Genomic DNA, 20,034 nt, shown 5'->3' with positions numbered 1-20,034 from the left:
TTGTGGGTACTAGTAGCTTCCTTGCTTGGCACTCAGAATTGAGGATAGTTCTAGGACTGGTTAGCCCATTCAGAAGTGACTGGGTGTGGTATCTATTGTGTGATATTCTAGTGTGGTAGCACTGTAGAGTTGAGCATAATGCTCACTGCAACAAGTGAAAAATTATTGAAAGATGCTAAATCTGATCACAAACATACACTGCCAGAAATCAAGGTAGTGATCAGGCCTTTAAATAGAAATAATTTGTCTGCAGTTTTAATAATAGAAGTCCAGTGAACATTTTGGCAGAACCATCAGCCTTGTTTAGCTTTACACATGAAAGAATTTGGATAAAACCAAACAGGTTTTGAGTTCGGAGACGTTAAGCATTTAGCCTCAATTAACTAACTATAATAAGAAAGAAAAAAGCAGTTTAGTTTTCATAGTTTTATTATGACCTCTTTGGAATGCAAGCAATGTAATACAGATCCTTATTTAAATGGCATCAGAGTATCAAAAAGCATTGTATCAAATACTGAAAAACATAACATATCTAACAGCAACTTCTCGTACACAAATTTTATGCAAAACAATATATTTCGGCTAAAAACAGTCTTCAACTTACATACACAGTTTATTTGCAAAACAATATGTTCTAGCCACAAACCATTTTCATAAAATGTATACAATATATGCAAAACAATCATGTTCCAGCCAGAAACCAACATACACAGTTATATGCAAAACATTATGTTCCAGCCACAAACCAACTAACATACACAACTATATGCGAAACAATATGTTCCAGCCACAAACAATCTTCAACTAACATAACACATTTATACACAATAATCATGTCCCTTAAGTTACGGAAACCTGGTACTACAATATGTTTCTACCATCAGTACATTTTTTCTAGGTCATACAGAGCCATGCTTAAGTACTGTAATTTGGTACTAAATTCAGTATCTTTCTTTATATTCTGAATCTTTTTCGCAGTAAGCCAAGGAAATGAAGCCAGACAATAACAGGAAGACTTCCTGGGATTTTACTGCCCATTAAACATTTTATAGTCGATGAAATGCAAATTAAACATTTCAATGTGCGTCAAACAGCAGAGCTTCCTCTAAACTGAACAAAAATGAACTGGTATGCTAAATGATTTTAAATGAAACCATCACAAGTACACTTAAACTTAACACTACGTATGACCAATTTAATCTTAAACATACATGTACAACATGGAGCATAATCGGCTAAAAAATGATTGTATTTTATATAACATTGCACACCCAGAAAGCAGGTGTAGTAACATAAAATAATCATATAAGAAACAAAATTTACTGGCAAAATCATACTGAGTTTCAATTTAAAACTGTCTGTTATATAGCTACAAAACAAATACAAACAAAAAAAAAATAAGAATTGTCTTAAATACACCATACCTCACTTCATGGAAAAATGCTAGCATATATAACTAACTTCATCAAATATCAGTTTTATTATCCAGCTTGAATATTCAACTCAATTTTTACACCAGATACATGACAGATAGCTGTTAAAAAACTACAGTAACAATAATGTAATTGGGTAAGACATATAAAATGTCAAACTATTTTTCTTTAAAAATACCTTTTTTTAAAATACCTTCTTTTTGAAATACTCGACCCAAAATTCAACAGCTTACCACTTAAAATTCCCCTTTACTAACAGAATTCGAAGTTTTCTGAACATGTTCCTATTCAAATAAATACCGGTCAAGTAGAACAGTGTTCTGGAATGTTGGGAACAACATGTTCAGACTGACCAGTTTTCTATTTTGTTCCACTGACAACAATGTCGAAAGATTTCTTCAGACATTTAGGACACTGTTCTTGAATGTGAAATAAATAACCCCTTTGTGTTATATGGATTTAAAAACAACCTGAAAAATTATATCAATGTTACACATGAAAAATGAACACAGATGTAAGATTGTCAAAAATACAAAACATAAAATTGTGATTTTAGTCATCATTTTACACTAAATATCAAGCATGCCGAGTATCATCTTACTCCAGCAATTTTGATGATCTGTAAACAATCCGCTGAGAAAACAACATTGTCACAATTTAAATAAAATAATACCAATTAGAAATTTTTAAGAGTTAAAATACCTTACTTTTTGTTTTTTTAATGATTGAAGTTTTTATCCTAATCTCAAGGCATTACCCTAACACAACTAAAATACCTAGGAAAATTTGTACTCGTGCACATTTCTAACGAAATATGGAAAATATTTCCATTCTGACGAAATACAGAAAATATTTCTGACGAAATATGGAAAATATTTCCATTCTGACGAAATACGGAAAATATTTCCATGCTATTTTTAAATGGTTTATTATTTTTTATAAATGCAAACAAAATAATGAAACAACTGGATTATGCAAGCATACACACACACATTTACTGGCAAGTTCGCTTCCTGGCAAAATAACAGAAGATTTACTTCAACTTAATATCATGAATGTAAAATATTGTATTTTTTACACAATTCAAAACAAAATAAATAATGTTTATGTAGCAGATAAAAAATTAGCCCCAAAAAGTTGCGCTAAGCAAAACTAAATGATTAAAAACCAGCACTCGTAACAAACTATCTACATGGCAACATTGAGAAAGTAAAGATTTCGGTTGGTGAAAACAGTACTTACACTGCCATTGTATAATAAGCTTTTGCTTGAACTCTCTCAAACTGTAAATGAAGGTCTGTTGATATTAACATCATTCTGTGTTTTGATAACTCAAATGCTAATAAATGTACAGTTGAAACTTTACTGTCTTGAAATTTCGACTACCGGTATCTTAACCCTTAGCCTGCTGCAGGCGAATTTAACAGCCTTTGCAAACAGCTTGGAACCAGATCAGACGCCGATTAAATCGGCGTCTGATCAGGTTCCAAGCTGTTTGCTACTCTGACAATATTTCTTCCAATTTTGGAGCAAACTGAATGAACTTTACAATTTTAGCAGACGACATTTCCAGCAGACGACAATTTATCTAGCATGCTAAAGGTTAAACATTTTTTTCCTCCAAATTCTGTTATAGTTCCTTCTTAATGTTTCTGTTTTCACTCCGCTAAAGTCAAATTTGACAAAATGCAACTTATTTTATGTCAAAGTATTTCTGAGGCCCTGTTAGCCAGATTCTTACATACTTGTGACTTGATGAATCCAAGTAGCAAGATTTTGCATTGCAAATATGAAATAAACAAAAACAAGGAACAAAAAGCATTTCAAATTGCTATGTACTCTAAATGTATATAAAAATGTATGTGTAATGTTAACATGTACATATATAGGAGATTACCACAACATTTGTAGTGAGAAACACCATCAGCAAATATAATTTTAAATCTGAATAGAAGTTATCTCAAAATACAATGCCTGTTTCCTTGAAATTTGAGGAAAGAAGTTTCAACATACACTCCACTGCTTTCACCAATCCTTGGTCTAGAGATCCCCTTCTTCCATGTATATTTATATTCTACATACACAGTACTGCTACAACATTTCCCTATCTGAGGATCCTTACTTTCACATATAGGAACATACATTATACTGCTTACACCAACCCTGATCCAAGGATTCCCTTCTTGCATGTAAATGTTCACATTCTACGTAAATTGTACTGCTTACACTAATACCTGATTTAAGAATTTTCTTTTTAACATTCAACATTCATCTATCTGCTTACACCAATGCCACAACTAGGGATTCCCTTCTTATGTGTATATATTCACATTCTACATACATTGTACTTCTTACACGCCATATCTATGAATTCCCTTCTTACATGTACATGTTCGTATTCTATAAACATTGCACTGCTTACACCAATTCCTAATCTAAGGATTTCCTTCTTACATTTTTTTTTACTAAAATACCAATTTATTAAAACTGTATAAGCCAAACATCTACATAGTAACATTCTTCTATGCATTATTCAAATAATAACAAGTAACAATATAATCTCAAAATCCCTGCTACATATCAAAAAGCACTATTTACAATGAAGGTTTGTTTTAAAACAAAAGCATTTTAATAAAAGGTTATATTATGCATAATACAAAAGCATACCTAGAACTTTGGCAATTCAGTCAAAATTCAGTAACATGATAATGTTTACAAAAGTATGTTTCATGCTTGAATCAAAGCAAAAAAAAATGGATTAAAAAAAATTACTCCCCATTTTAAATAGCTGTATGCAATTCTCAGTAAACAGTAAAATTTACAGTCCTAACACATTATGATACATAATGAAAGATCACCAACAGTTTCTAATAGAGTCTCTATGTGGTGAGTCTAGCAAATATAGCATCAAAAACAATGAAAAAAATATTCCCAAACTTTTTTATTCCCGAAGTATTTAGTCAAACTAACAAGAGTTGACTGAGGAGACAGCGCACTCGACTATTTCAATGCTTGGTAGTGATATTGGGTATATCTGAGGAAATTAGAGCAATCACTGGAGTTATAAATACCCCTAAATGTGGATGATGATGTTGAATAACCGTTCAAGTTTGAGTCAAATAACAGAGATAGAGTAAAAGTGCATCAAAACCTGATCCAGAATTTTTTTGTAAAAAAAGAATTAATTCATGAAATACTAGTGCCAGAGTGATAACCCTTATGCCAATATGATGTGGATGATGATAAGGAACAACTATTTTAAGTTTGAAGCACATAGTCACAAAGAGACTGCATCAAAATTTTAACCAAGATGTGTGGATATGAATGTCAAGTCAATGCCGGTGCAAGTAGGATAGTTCTCTATATATTTTGTAAAGTCGTGCTAAAAATGTGATAAACTTTATCTTAAATCAGCATATAAAACAAAACTGGCAAATTCAAAGTGAGCAATCATTGATATGAGCCGTGTCATGAGAAAACCAACATAGTGGGTTTGGAACCAGCATGAATCCAGACCAGCCTGCGCAAATGTGCAGTCTGGTCTGGATCCATGCTGTTCGCTATTAGTTTCACTAATTCCATTAGGCTTTGAAAGCGAACAGCACCGATCCTGACCAGACTGCGCAGATGTGCAGGCTGGTCTGGATCCATGCTGGTCGCAAAGCCACTATGTTGGTTTTCTCATGGCACGGCTCATGTAACTGTTTTGACTAGCAATATATTCTCAAGTCTATACAATTCTATGTGATTAAACATAGTTGTGGCAAAAGGTACCGGAAATTATTGATGTAAAGTTATTGTTCTGTTGTAAACATCAAATACCTTTCAATTTCAGCATACAATTCAGTTTTATCTTTCCTTTTACTGTGAAATCAATTAATTATGCTGTAGTGAAATTTTGTGGTTTGGTCTTAAACTGTGATTTCACTGGGGTTGAATTTGTAGATTTCATACTTTCAGAGATAAAACTAACAGTATTTTAATTGTTCTCTGGGACTTAATATTCTATGAATGGATGCATCCATGAGATCCACAAGTTAATCCCCAACAAATATAAATGAGCCACGCCATGGGAAAACCAACATAGTGCGTTTGCGACCAGCATGGATCCAGACCAGCCTGCGCATCCGCGCAGTCTGGTCAAGATCCATGCTGTTCACTTTCAAAGCCTATTGGAATTAGAGAAACCATTAGCGAACAGCATGGATCCTGACCAGACGCGGATGCGCAGGCTAGTCTGGATCCATGCTGGTCGCAAACGCACTATGTTGGTTTTCTCATGGCGCGGCTCAAATTATGATAACTGTTCTTTGATAACTGTTCTTTGAAATATGACATGAAGAACTTAAATTCTTGGAAATCAAAAAGAAACCCATAAAACAAAAGTACATTTTACCCTGATGCAGCTCGTCTGTTCTCTAAACATGATTACAAGTTCGTGATTCTTTCTTACAAGGACACGGAGTATATTCTAAAACTATAAATGGAAGTTCTAAGCTAAAAACTTACAAAAGTGTTATATAAAAAAAATATAACTAAAACAATAGATATTGCACTTACACTGGCTATTATATATATATTATATTACGTCTAAAGATGACACGTAGTATATCTATGACTCTTATCATATATTTGATTTCAATGATTTTCTGAACTGCTCATGATTTATGGTAACGTGTATATGTAATAAATAATCTCACATGGTCTATGTCTTATTTTACTAAAAACATAATCTAATAATACAAATACAGTAACACCTCTATTAAGCAGCCAGCCAAGGGTGTAACTTGCTGCTTAACCTTTATTTCTAAAATGGACTGGTCTATCATTCAATTTTGGCAGTACCACTTGTTATTCAAAGTTGTTGTTCACTGAAAACTCACTGACTGAATAGCAGACTGATCTTGGGTCTGCACTGGTTGCAAAGGCAAAATCACTTGCTGCCAGCAGGCTAAAGGTTAAGGCAAATGGCTGCTTAAGACAAGTTGAAATTAGAACAAAATGTTGATTTTATAAAGTTAACTAATACAAATGGCCATTAAAGCAGATTCAACTATATATTAACCAATATGGAAAAAGCTAAAGCAAATGATAAATTTTACATAAGTGTTAACAAATGCATGGTTATATGTTAAAGAAGACACTGACGTGATGAACATTTTATATGAGCCACGGCATGAGAAAACCAACATAGTGGCTTTGCGACCAGCATGGATCCAGACCAGCCTGTGCATCCGCGCAGTCTGGTCAGGATCCATGCTGTTCGCTGTTTCTCTAACTACAATAGGATTTGAAAGCGGACAGCATGGATCCTGACCAGACTGCATGGATGCACAGGCTGGTCTTGATCCATGCTGGTCGCAAAGCCACTATGTTGGTTTTCTCATGACGTGATGAACATTTTATATGGATAATTCTCAGACTGCAGGTTTACCATCTACAAACAACATATAATATGGACATCATGAACAACTGGTATGAAATGTAATTATGACACATAAATTATGATAAATTATATGTATGAAATATATGAGAAATGAAGAATGATGAGTATTTTGCACCAAATAACAAGTTCCCTGTTTATACTCTAATTAAAGAATCAATTGTATACACCAATTTTAATTTAAGATCTTTTTTTAAAAAGCATGGACAGAAAATATGTAGTAATTTTAACAACCTTCAAGTTTCTTTTGGCAAGATTTTTCTTCACAACAGGAATACTTTTCAAAAATCTTTCTTATCAAAAAATGTTATACCCAACACAGTAATAAAAGTGATGTGTTACCTCCCTTGTTACCAAAACACCATTTGCAAATTTATGGCTAAAACTGCTTTATAAAAGATAATAGGTAGGGGTGATTTCTTGGAAGCACAGAGCACCACAAACGTAAAAATTATTTTGTGACGGAAAACTTAAGAAAAACTATATTTCATTCTTAAAAATGTGGAGATTCTATAACATGTAGTCTAACAGATTCTTCAATTAGAATAAACATCAAAAGTTTATCACAATTATTCATCAGTCTATAATTAGACCTCATCTATTTTGCATAAATCTGCATATTTTACACTTCTGAAAGATCATTTTTCTTAAATATATGAGCATTTGATATGACACGTGTATGACCTGGTGAAGTTGACATCACAGTTATTGTTCCTGATGGTGTTGGTGGCGGCGACGTCCTTTTTCGCCGATGACGTATAAATATCACAAGAATGAATAAACCAATCAGCAGTAAAATTCCAACACCAATTAACACAGCAAGCAGTGGTGTTTGCCCTTCATTACTTTCCTGTATTTTATCTGACTGGTGCGTTTCATCAGAAATGGATTTCCCGTTAAAGTTGAGAATCAATGGTGCCATGTTTGTCCCTTTTTCACCATTGCCGATGTCTGATACATCAGACAGAGATCTTTTTAACACAGTGTGCGCTATTACTTCATGAATATCTCGCCTTCCTTTGCTACTTCGTCGAGATCGTATTGAATAGATAGTATGTAAGAACCACTGTTTTCCAACAGCAACCTGAAGATAGAAAAATCATAATTAAGAGAAATTATAGTTGCTGGAGCAAGGGCTCTTTCACTTGCTAACACTAGCTTCATTGTCTAGTGTCTTACCACAGGACAATCAACCTGTTTCAAACTTTCAGATAACAATTTAATGCAGAGACTCAAAATATAATAAGAGCCATTTGCAAAAGAGGTATTCCTTATGATGGCCTGTCAATGGTAATTGCAAATCTCAAGTATGCTGTGACCTTGACCTTTGTCCTCCTGATTCAAAATGCGGAAGGGTCATCTACTAACTATAGAAAATAATATTTTGAAGAGTGATGATCCTTGTCCAAAGCTTTCTCCAGGAGTTTATTTATTTGGGTTTTACGGCGCACCAACACAGTATAGGTTATATGTCACCAAACAGGACTACAAATTTTGGTTCCACATCTCATCTACATCGAAATAAAAACATGAGGTATGGAATCAAAATTCTCCAGGAGTGTAGCTATTCTCCAGGAGTGTAGCTGTGGGAAAACCAACATTAAATTTTGGACTTCACCACTAGTAATGATCCTGATCAGTGCACATCTATACTGTTTGTTCATCTCCACATCCATACTGTTCATTTATCAATTTCATCACTTGCAAAGCCCTAACCTGTGAAGCACACAGTTACTGATTGGAAAATCTCACTGTGACCCAAAACTGTTAGAGGTCTTCTTGTAAATCCAATGAAGTTTGATCACTTTAGGCCCTAGTATTCTCCAGTTAATGACAGAAAATTGTTTTCAGTCTCAAAATGTCTGACTTTGGCTTTTGACTTACTGGTCAAACCCCCAAGACTAAAGAATATTTACAAGAGAAGAAAAAGATATAGACATGCATACAGTTACTAGAAGATACATATATTGTTGCTAGGACATAAAAAAGGTTGCTAAGATATATAAAAGTTACTGACATACCTGAAACAATGGTTTAGAATCAAAAGAGAATCCATCAGCCCCAGGTTGTGATACAAGATCAATAGCCCTATTGTCTTCACTGGCCATCATTGCATTCAATGGAACACCTTTGAAATTTGTGTCCACAGTGAATGGTGCTTCAGCATCCTGTAAATAAACATGGCCTGAAAATTGTACTTCTAGGAAATTATTTGCCTTGTTAAGTTATTGTGACCATTACCAGAACAACAACTATTTTTCTATTTCAAAACTAACACATTTTGTAATCGGATTTGTTTTCTATATTATGAAATTTTATATATACTGAAGTAAATACTCCTATTTTTCTTTAAACTGTACAATCCTGCAATTGTCCGGGACCGTAAATTCAAGTTTTTAATTTTTGTTTAACATTAACAGTTAATGTCCATCTTACACACTCACTTTTCTTGGTAATTAACTTAAAAATCTCTTCTCTCATAGGAAAGTAGATTTACATATTATAAGTTATAGTAAAATACGTGTGAATCACATACCACAATTCTGAATACAGTATCCAGATTTTCCGACTCTCCGACACAACCGTATTCCCCATTGTCAGGATCGTATCTTGGAATGTAACCATCTTTGCCAGAACATAGAAACACTTTCTCTATATTGAGAACAAACTGGCTGCCTAGCGACTGCACTGGATTAACATTTACTCTACCATAAATAGTATCCCCTGTAAAATAAAGTACAAAATACCAGATTAAAAGCAATTAACAATACTGTAGCATACTAAGTGATTTTTAACTTTTACAGTACATCAGCTTTACAGTCAGTAAAGTTTCTGTGAACATCCCTTGAATAATATTTATTTATTTATTTATTTATTTTGTTGGGTTTAACGTCGCACCGACACAATTTTAGGTCATATGGCGACTTTCCAGCTTTAATGGTGGAGGAAGACCCCAGGTGCCGCTCCGTACATAATTTCATCACAAGCGGGCACCTGGGTAGAACCACCGACCTTCCGTAAGCCAGCTGGATGGCTTCCTCACGTGAAGAATTCTACGCCTCAAATGAGGCTTGAATAATAAGTGGTACTGACCAAATCAAATGATGGACCAGTCCAATTTTGAAATTTAGCATGGTAAAGGTTAAGAATATTTCTTATAACAATGCAGTGCTTTATCTATGAAGTCATCTGACAATGTTAACACATTCTAAATGCTTTGACTGAAGTTTAAATCAGAACCAAAATCAATCTTTTGGACAGGTAATTAACAACAGCTGTTTGTAAAATACATATGCCCCGAAGATGGCCTATCTTAAGCAAATAGGTATGTAATTTTGCATGCACTTTTAGGAAACCAAATGATCTGCCCACTCTTTTTCAAAATCTTCAGGCCTAATTCAAGGTACTGTACTACATCATATGGATAAAAACAGTAAGTATAAACCTTTGTCCCTTTATTTCTGGCTTACCTGGAGCAAATGCTGTATCCTCCTCCCTTAGAGCCAGGCCCTGCAGACTGTCCGACAACCACAGATCTTTCTTACGTACCAGATAAAACTCTGTGTTCAGACTGAACTTAGTTGCCACAGGGTCACTAACTTGCTGAAATCTGATTGGAAGGTCAAAGGTCATAAGGTCACCAGGAGTGCACTGCATTGGTAGAGAGTATTTCTGGGTAAAGGTTGCAAAACAAGGTATGAGGTGAACCTGGTAATCTCCTGAGAAATCTTGTAGCTGTAACAATAAAAGAAATTACAATAAAAATCATTTCTATATTCATATAGGGTCTCATAAACACATCCAATAACTACATTTGTGTTCTTTCTTTCTTTTTTTTTTGTTTTCTTTTGTTTAATGTCACACCTACAAAATTACAGGTCATATGGCAACCTTGAAGCTTTGAAAACCCCATGTGCCCCTCCATGCATTATTTCATCACAGGTGGGCATCTGGGTAGACCAACCAACATTCAATCAGCCAGCTGGATGGCTTCCTCACATGAACAATTCAATGCTACAAGTGAAACTCAAACCCACAATGATAAGGGGCAAGTGATTCAAATTGCTTTTTTTCTTCTTTTTGTGTGTGTGTGTGTGTGTGTTTCTTTCAAGTCAATACTACGGTAATATTTAGGCTAGTTACATCTTCCAAAATATCTGCAAATAATACCATTCTTGAATTCAAAACATTAATGAATATCAATCTGGATCATGTCCTAAAACGCAAACATGTTTCACAAATACAGTCAGTTCCACTTATTTGAATACTCCTGTTATTTGCATATTTGTCTTGACAAATAGGTTATTCAAATATATGAAATCCAATGTACTACACCATGAATAAGACTGCTAACCAAGAAATTGCAAATGAAGTCTATACGAAAATTTCCCTACCTACAGTATTTCAAGTTACTATTGAAGCTACTTCTTTTCACACTTATATCTATGAAACCAAAAACATCAGTGATACATTTCTGCTTTGAACAGGAACTAATATTGTGGTGATTATAAGTCTTCGAAAACTGGAATAGATTATGAAACTTACAGCTTTATTTGAAACAAATTCCCATAACTGTTCCGGTTGGTCATAAGTTGATACACTATGTATCAAGTTCAAGGTTAGTCCAAGATCTGGTTGTCGTGGTAACTCTACAGAGGAGTATGTGTTTGTACCTACAAAAGTAGCAAGACAAACACTTTTGTCATTAAAAGGTACATGTAAGGTTTAAGGTAATTGTCTAAATAAGCAGAAAAAGGATTACCACAAAACAAGGTTCCCCTAGGCAAGTGTAGTGTGGTTTTGTACCTCAATTCTAAAATAACTTTCCCTTTTATAGTCCTTAATATGATGTATTAACTTAGTCCTCCTAGAAACATTATCTTTTCTGTTCTAAGGAGTGTCCACTATCTCCCTAAAAACCCACTGGAGGACAACTGGGCAGGTATTTCAGGTAAATACAGTTTCTATTATAAATGTCACATTAAATACTTCTGTTTGCAAAGATTTTTTTTTTTTTTTTTTTTTCAAATTTCATAAATACCATTCTAGATCTTTTACCTGTTTTATGCAAGATAAATTGTCCCCTAAAGTTAGCGACAGTTCTGAAGCCAACAACCAATTTCCCATCATCCTGTATCCTCATACTGGTAGGGTATAGATGAGCTGAAAATTAAACAGAAATAAATATAGCCACAGTCCTGAAGCCAACAACCAATTTCATATCATAATGTATTATCCACACATGGCTTGGGTAAAGGCGATTTGAAAGAGTAACAGAATTAAAAGTTACCAACAGTCCTAAAACTAACAACCAGTGTCTCATCATCTTGAGTGCTCATACTGCTTAAACCATAGTTGAAAAGTAAATAGAATTAAGATAATTCTTCTACCAAAGTGGCGCCCCCTGAAGACAAGTTAAGGGACAAAGTAATAGACAGTCAAACTTCCTTTGCTTGAACTTGGATAATTCGAACACCGTCTTTTGCTCTCATTCATCGTCAGGTCCCAGAAAAATCCCTGTATAATGTAAATTGTTCAATGACTCAAACCACTGTAACTCGATACAAATTTTGCCAGTCCGTCAATTTCGAGCGAATTAAGTTTGACTGTATAACATAATACTAACCTTGAATATCAGTATCTTCCTGTAGAGTGCTGATCCCTTCTTGCCACAATATAGCAGTGTTATAAACAAATTTCAATTTCAGCTCAGTACTTAGGTCGAAGTGGCGCCATCTATATGACAGTTGTGGAGAGAAGTAAACGTATGACACAAAAAGTGGAACCTTCAGTGAAACATACGACTGTTTGATATCCTGCACCTGAAAATGGAATAGTGCTCTGTTTTATTAGTGTTACCATTTCAATAAAGTTGATAAACTGTAAAATATCTACAATGAACGTTGCTAAAGCTACTTTCTGTTACAGTAAGTCATGATTTCAAATATGAGCCGTGCCATGAGAAAATCAACATAGTGGGTTTGCAACCAGCATGGATCCAGACCAGCCTGCGCATCTGCGCAGTCTTGTCAGGATCTATGCTGTTCGCTAATGGTTTCTCTAATTGCATTAGGCAGATGTGCAGGCTGGTCTGGATCCATGCTGGTCGCACACCCACTATGTTGGTTTTCTCATGGCACGGCTCATATATGTAATAAAGTTAACTTTCCTCAACTACAAATATTAAGTGAATCTGCCATTATACAAATACGGAAAATATTCTACTTTCATAACTTATATCCAATATCATCCTTAATTTCATTTATTTCTGACTTGAATAAAAGGTGGCAAACTGTCACACACAGAATCCACATAACACTTAGTAGGAAGGAAGCCAAATCAGTTAGCAATCAAAAAGATCTTATTCAACTTCAACTTAAAAATATAACTAAAATGGCAACAAAAACTTGAAACAAAGGAAAAACAAAATGTAAGGCAGCGTCTTGCAACAAAATTTCACTTTGTGCTCATACATTCAATGATATTTAGTGATTCTAAACAAACTACTGAAACGTCACATGGACACAGGTATAGGTCATATGGCGACTTTCCAGCTTTAGATGGTGGAGGAAGAACCCCGGTGCCCCTCTATGCATTATTTCATCACGAGCGGGCACCTGAGTAGTACCATCAACCTTCCATAAGCTAGCTGGATGGCTTCCTCACATGAAGATTTTAATGCCCTGAGCAATGGCTGGAACCCTAATCGGCGAGGGGCAAGTGATCTGGTGTCAGTTACCTTAACCACTCTGCCACAGAGGCCCCTAACCCAGCTACTGAGGCCTTGACCTTTTCCATGTGTAATAGTCAGCTTACTGTCAATGATTGCAAATTTTCTGCATGTCAAAATCTGACAACCTAAGAACCTAGGTATACATAAAACACCATCAATCAAATTAAATTTATGTTTTGAGACTATTAAAAGAAATATTTATGGGAAGAAGTCTACTTGCCACCTTGGATAAAGATCATTTTAAAATGCTTAATTTCTGTACAGCATATTTATATCAGCAACATAAATTAAAGAAAGATACTTTTTGCTGGCTTTATGAACATTTTAGAGTATGTGTTAGTACCTGGGTAAAATCATAAATATTCCATAAGCCAGCATGATGGCTTTCTCAAAGGAAAAAATATTCAATCCCTTTGGAAGGTTTCATATCCACAGTAAAGAGGGGCAAGTAATTTGAAATCAACAACATTAACCAATCAGCTGTCTTGTATACAAGACTGCAACGTTAAATGAACAGTGACAACATAACATTATATAGACATAAGAAAAGCATAAACCTACACCAAGACTACGGAAAAAATTCTTTAAGGAAACATTGCTTGCAGCATAATGACAATTGTCTGCAGTCCTTTTTACAAATTTTTGTTAGTGTAATGCTTTAACATTTTGTATAAAACCAAGGTGACAACCAGTTTCTAGGAACAGAAATAGATAATAACATGCATGATATAGGTTACAGAGACATTGAGCGGCAAATTAATAGTTACAGTGGGAGGTGAATAAAGGGTTATAGATACCCATGAATACCTCTATTTTTCTCAGCTTTACAGTTGCCTTACTGTCCATATTATTTCAAATAAAGAAAAATCCATTTGGATAAAAAATCTATAATAATATCATAGGATCTGCCATGATCCTACTAGATGTTCTATTACTAACATATATAAAAGATATAAAATCTCATGTAACTGAACAATCTTCCGGATTACAATAAAACTTAATGTTAGGTGTCAGATATCTAACATATAACAGAAGACCCGTGTCAGAAATCTGTCTGTTCAAAAAAGAATATATCCATGGGAATCCATATACCTTAATGCTTGTTTTAAGAATTTAGTTAGGTTTCTTTAATTATACCAATCTCTGCATATAACACAACTACAACTTAACTGCATGTTTCAAAGTTTCTCAAAGGATCAAAGAATCACAACAGACTAGATTAACAGGTCTCTTCCAAAAAATACAAGAACACTGAAGAAATCTATATAAGCAAGAGGGCCAGGCCGGTCCTATGTCGCCCAACACTGAGATATCAACAAAACTGTCACAAGCTCATCCCTGAGAAACATGCACTATTTTAGAAGATTAAAAGATATTTTCCATGTTAGGTATGCATGCATAAACAACAAAGGGTAATAAAAAAGAGTTCACAAACTTTGGTTGTGTTACTGTTATTAAACTGAAAAATAAATGTCAAAACAATTCTGATTTGATTTGAATTCATATATGTTTCAGTTATTTGGTAATCAATGTCTTATGGTGATACAATGGCTTACTAATGGTGAGCTGAACTGTCCAAATCAAGGTATTATGTTGATCACTAGATGACTGCATGAAAGATGTTGGTTTGTTTTACTGGGTTTAACATCGCACCGACACACTTTAGGTCAAATGGCGACTTACCAGGTGCCTCTCCAAGCATTATTTCATCACAGGCGGGCACCTGGGTAGAACCACCGACCTTCCGTAAGCCAGCTGGATGGCTACCTCGCATTAAGAATTCAACGCCCTGAGTGAGGCTTGAACCCACATCGGTGAGAGGCAAGGGACTTTAAATCAGCGACCTTAACCACTCAACCACTGAGGCTCCTCAACTGCTTGAAAGAACAAGTTAATTTTTGGCAAGCTATCTAAATGGCTCATGACATAAATACCTTTCGGCAAGCCAGCCATATGGCTGATACATAAATACCTTTCGGCAAGCCAGCCATATGGCTGATACATAAATGCCTTTTGGAAAGTCAGCCAATTGACTCATAAAATAACTTACGAAAATCTGCCCAAATGGCTAAAAACATAAAAAAAAACTTTTGACCAGGTATGACTGAAACCAACCATGGCAAATGACCAAAGACTCAAGGTAACTTCCTAAACCAAAGGTCATGTAGGTCTAAATTACATACGTACTTAATAAACCAATAAGTGTGATGAATGATTAAAAAGGGAACAAATCAACACTTTCAACTTATACACAGACTTCATATTTACTGTATGCAGATTTCGCATCGGATGAATGTATGTATTTATTTTCATATTATTACTTGAATTCTATTCAACTTTTAGCAAATTTATGCTCCAAACTGACTGTATGTTCCATATTCTAAAACTTTAATTAAATCTTCTACTAATAGCCAATGTGAAATATTTCCATGATTATCATTCTAAATATAAGATTTTTTTCCCAACTTTCTCATTTCTCTATATACTCAGTACAGGTCAGTATTCCTACCAATCAAAATATTTAAAACATAATCTATACTTTGCATGAACAGTAACTTGGAAAATTAAGCAAATCTGTAAAATCAAGTTGTAATGTCGCAGATGCGCAGGCTGGTCTGGATCCATGCTGATCGCAAAGCCACTATGTTGGTTTTCTCATGGCGTGGCTCATATTTCTCACTAGCATTACTGTTTACATGTGACTGACACATCAATGTAAGGATATAGGTTAAGTAATATTCAAATCAAAACAACATTTGATGTAGAGAAGGATGCAGCAAGTTCAAAGGTCACAAGGTAACCTTACCTGTGCTTCTGCCTGTACCAATGCTTTACATGGGTTTACTAGTTCTGACATATCATAGTATGATTCAAATGTCCACACACATGAGTCTAGGTCTAGATTCCTGAAAAACAAGCAAAATATCTTTGTATGTTTCAATGTCCACATGAAGAAGACTAGGTCTAGATTCCTGAAAAACAAGCAACATATCTTTGTATGTTTCAATGTCCACATGAAGAAGACTAGGTCTAGACTCCTGAAAAACAAGCAACATATTTTTGTACGTTTCAATGTCCACATGAAGAAGACTAGGTCTAGGTCAAGATTCCTGAAAAACAAACAACATATCTTTGTATGTTTCAATGTCCACATGAAGAAGACTAGGTCAAGATTCCTGAAAAACAAGCAACATATCTTTGTGCATTTCAATGTCTACATGAAGAAGACTAGGTCAAGATTCCTGAAAAACAAGCAACATATCTTTGTACATTTCAATGTCTACATGAAGAAGACTAGGTCAAGATTCCTGAAAAACAAGCAACATTTCTTTGTACGTTTCAATGTCCACATGAAGAAGACTAGGTCAAGATTCCTGAAAAACAAGCAACATATCTTTGTACATTTAAATGTCCACATGAAGAAGACTAGGTCTAGATTCCTGAAAACAAAAAACGTATCTTTGTACATTTAAATGTCCACACCAAGAAGACTAGGTCTAGATTCCTGACCTCTCATAGAGTGGTTCAGCTTCCATACTTAGGAATATAGTTCTCTATATGCTACTTTTTTTGTAAATTTATATATACATGCAAAAAAAAAATATACATTAACATAATTTATACAAAGACCTCCAAATGAAATTGGAAGCCATTAACCTTGTGGAGGGCAAATTAAGAAGGTAACTTCATCTCAAAAAACATAGAAAAAATGATGTATTGTTAGCAAAACGCTTTTTAGTAATATACGTCTTTTGTAAAAAAAGTTCAATGTTAAATTGGACATTTTCCAAAATACCTTTATGTAGCATTTTAACTAAATGAAATTAAAAACTATGAAAACATTACTTGTAAAATCTGAGAGTAGACTTCGGTCTTAGCTGTTCATCCAACTCATACGGTTCTGCGTCAGTACTATACTTTGACTTTCTTGTTCCGTTTGTTATGAACCCATACTTAGTTGACCTCTCATCAGTATCAACAAGGTTTGAGCACTGGTGTTCCAGTCGGTAGGCATCTTTGCTCAGTGCGTACTGGAAGTTAGACAGTCTTCTGGTTGAGATGATGGGAAACATTCCGTCCGTGTGTGGAACCTGGACGGTCAGACGGACAGTATTAGGGTGGTCCTCGTCATCTGGTCCTACAAATAGATTTGACCTTTTTATCTAAAGACTGTTTGTAGAACTTGGATGGTCAGATAAACAGTATTGGGGTGCTCTTAATCATCTGGTCCTATAAACAGATTTAAAAAAAAACATTTTGTGCAAAACATGAATTTGCACTGGCACTCCAAAAATTTGATTGAAATTTCCTGAAAGTGAAACAAGAGAAGTGTAACAATGAGTAAAAATAACTTGATTTACATATCTAGAAGAAGTTATGATGAAACTTGGGAGTTTCTGTGAGTAACACAGAATTTGGAGATAAACAAATTTAGATAAGGATCAAAGCTTTTAGACCAGAATAGAATCAACAGCAGCCTTGTCAATTATTTTTTCAAAGTCTGAACTCAAAACAGCCAATCATATTCTTTAGTTCGAAATTAGTCTATAAACACTCCATTGTTATCTTTATTTACCTGTATACCAAAGCCTTGCGGTGAAAGGTTCAGCCCCCACAGCTCCCTGTGATCTGGGAGAACACATTCCTTCTTCAGTATCCACAGTGACCACAGGACTTCCAACTTCTCTTCCTGGTTCCCCTGCCTCATTTACAGCTCTTGCAAAGCATCTTAACTGGCTCCCTGCATAAACATGATACATTTACAAATAGATCACTCACTGGAATGTTTCAGATACAACACAGAAAGCAAGTCTGAAAGAAACTTTGAAAACACTGAATATTCTACAATTCTTAACTTCAATATTAGGATCAGTTCAAAGCTTAGGCTTACATAATTATTATTATGATAATTTTATAATCTTTATCAATTTAACTTAAGCTCAGTAAGCAAAGTTTCTCTATGAAACAAATTAGTCTTTTCCTCCAGAATTGACAAATTTTAGTTTTTGTTAACTACTGTTATTGGACTGACAAAAATCATAAGATTTTGTAAAATGTGATTCAAAGGTATCTTACAAACTTCTGCTGTCAGACAGACAGACAGACAGATGGAAAACACCATTCCATTAATATAAAGTTGAAACTTGGTATCTCAAATTCCAAGGGATTGAGTGTTTTACTTTGATATTACCAAAATTTGATTTATTATGATATTCTGTGCACTTGTTTTCTGGATGGGACTTGAAAATGGGATTTTGAGTTCAAGTTTGAGAAATCAGGTTTCAACTATAAATAAAGTTGCAAATCAGTGTTCACTAAGACAATCAAAGTATGAAGTCTGAACAGAATTTCGCTCTAGATTTACAAATGCAGATAAAATATTGACCTCTAGTGAAATAAATGCTGTCAAGAGTGATAGCTCGAGTAGATGTGAAAGCCGTATTGGTCTCAAGATCTCTCATATTTCCTGCTACGCCACTTGCATCTTTGGGCGGGCCAACCCGCCATCTGAACTTCGTCAATGTGTCGTCAATTTCTGAACACATCTGCTTCACCTCTTGGTATTTGGGATGCTTTGGGCTACATGGCTATAAATCATATATGATAAGTAGAATTATGGATTCAACTGCTGATATGTTATAAAATAACCTCTTCATGTACATGCTCTTTTTTTTTTTCAGGTAAACAATTTTCAAGAATGGTTCAAGGTAAAGAAAATTAAGACTGAAATAACCCTATCTTCAATTTAGATACTACAACTTTTCTTAACTTTAAAAAACATGATGTTGCTTATATGCTTTGTAACAGTAAGGAGAATGACTAAGTACAAAGACACAGACTAGAGGGTATCCACTGAAAGATTTCATTGTTACAGAAAACAAATGAACACTTACAGAGACACAAATTAGAGGGTAGCCATTGATAGGTTTCATGTTCATAGCTCTGTCCACTCTATCAAGGTCCCGTAGGGAGACAACCAATGGTGGCACTGGGAATACAACATCAATAAACTTGCTGTTCTCTTCAATGTATACTGTTGCTCGACTGTTATGCTGGAAAGATTGCAAAAGTAAAGGAAAATATTAATTAGCTTTTACATAATGTTTTTTGCATTTCACTTAATACATAACTCATTGTTTACATTATTCTGTACAGAAGTTGAGAATACAAGGGTTTAAATTCGGGCAAGTCAAAGTTTTGGTTTTTCCATAAAAATTCTAACATTCAGTTTTTCCAAAACTTACCTGTACAGTTAACACCTGATGAGATGATTTCAACATAGGTAAATCTTTTGACACCCCAACACCTAGAAGAACTTCAAAAATGTGAATTACTTTTCTATGTGATCCACATAATACAAAAAAAAATCCTCAACAGATCAGCAACTGAATGAGTAAGATACTGTTTCATTCAATATGATAACT

The 20,034-nt window shown here is 34.6% G+C and overlaps 1 protein-coding gene and 1 long non-coding RNA gene across 3 annotated transcripts in view; both read right to left on the bottom strand.

Annotated features, from left to right (window-relative positions):
- Positions 1 to 411: 411 nt before the first annotated feature.
- LOC123557098 (uncharacterized) lies at positions 412 to 6,724 on the bottom strand. Its single transcript, XR_008370992.1, has 2 exons — positions 3,043 to 6,724; positions 412 to 2,832 (listed from the first exon to the last, which is right to left on the bottom strand). It is a non-coding gene; the product is annotated as an uncharacterized LOC123557098 (long non-coding RNA).
- A 43-nt stretch (positions 6,725 to 6,767) lies between these two features.
- The window catches only part of LOC123557097 (FRAS1-related extracellular matrix protein 2-like), a 109,993-nt gene continuing 96,726 nt past the window's right edge, over positions 6,768 to 20,034 (bottom strand). The window contains exons 14-26 of one of the 2 annotated variants that reach the window (XM_053543473.1): positions 19,504 to 19,662; positions 18,996 to 19,197; positions 18,186 to 18,350; positions 17,456 to 17,747; positions 16,416 to 16,515; positions 15,045 to 15,068; positions 12,503 to 12,698; positions 11,935 to 12,039; positions 11,422 to 11,549; positions 10,347 to 10,611; positions 9,413 to 9,600; positions 8,898 to 9,044; positions 6,768 to 7,960 (exon numbers count right to left, since the gene is read on the bottom strand). In XM_053543473.1, coding sequence (XP_053399448.1) covers positions 7,499 to 7,960; positions 8,898 to 9,044; positions 9,413 to 9,600; positions 10,347 to 10,611; positions 11,422 to 11,549; positions 11,935 to 12,039; positions 12,503 to 12,698; positions 15,045 to 15,068; positions 16,416 to 16,515; positions 17,456 to 17,747; positions 18,186 to 18,350; positions 18,996 to 19,197; positions 19,504 to 19,662 — 2,433 coding nt within the window. In that variant the 3' untranslated portion in view covers positions 6,768 to 7,498. The remainder of the gene's footprint in view (positions 7,961 to 8,897; positions 9,045 to 9,412; positions 9,601 to 10,346; positions 10,612 to 11,421; positions 11,550 to 11,934; positions 12,040 to 12,502; positions 12,699 to 15,044; positions 15,069 to 16,415; positions 16,516 to 17,455; positions 17,748 to 18,185; positions 18,351 to 18,995; positions 19,198 to 19,503; positions 19,663 to 20,034) is intronic. The other variant, XM_053543474.1, reaches the window with a different exon arrangement.

This window comes from Mercenaria mercenaria, chromosome 5 (genome assembly GCF_021730395.1).
Source record: "Mercenaria mercenaria strain notata chromosome 5, MADL_Memer_1, whole genome shotgun sequence".
Lineage (NCBI taxonomy): Eukaryota > Metazoa > Mollusca > Bivalvia > Venerida > Veneridae > Mercenaria > Mercenaria mercenaria.
Note: the sequence above shows the minus strand (reverse complement) of the source record. Positions and strands in the feature narration are given on the sequence as shown.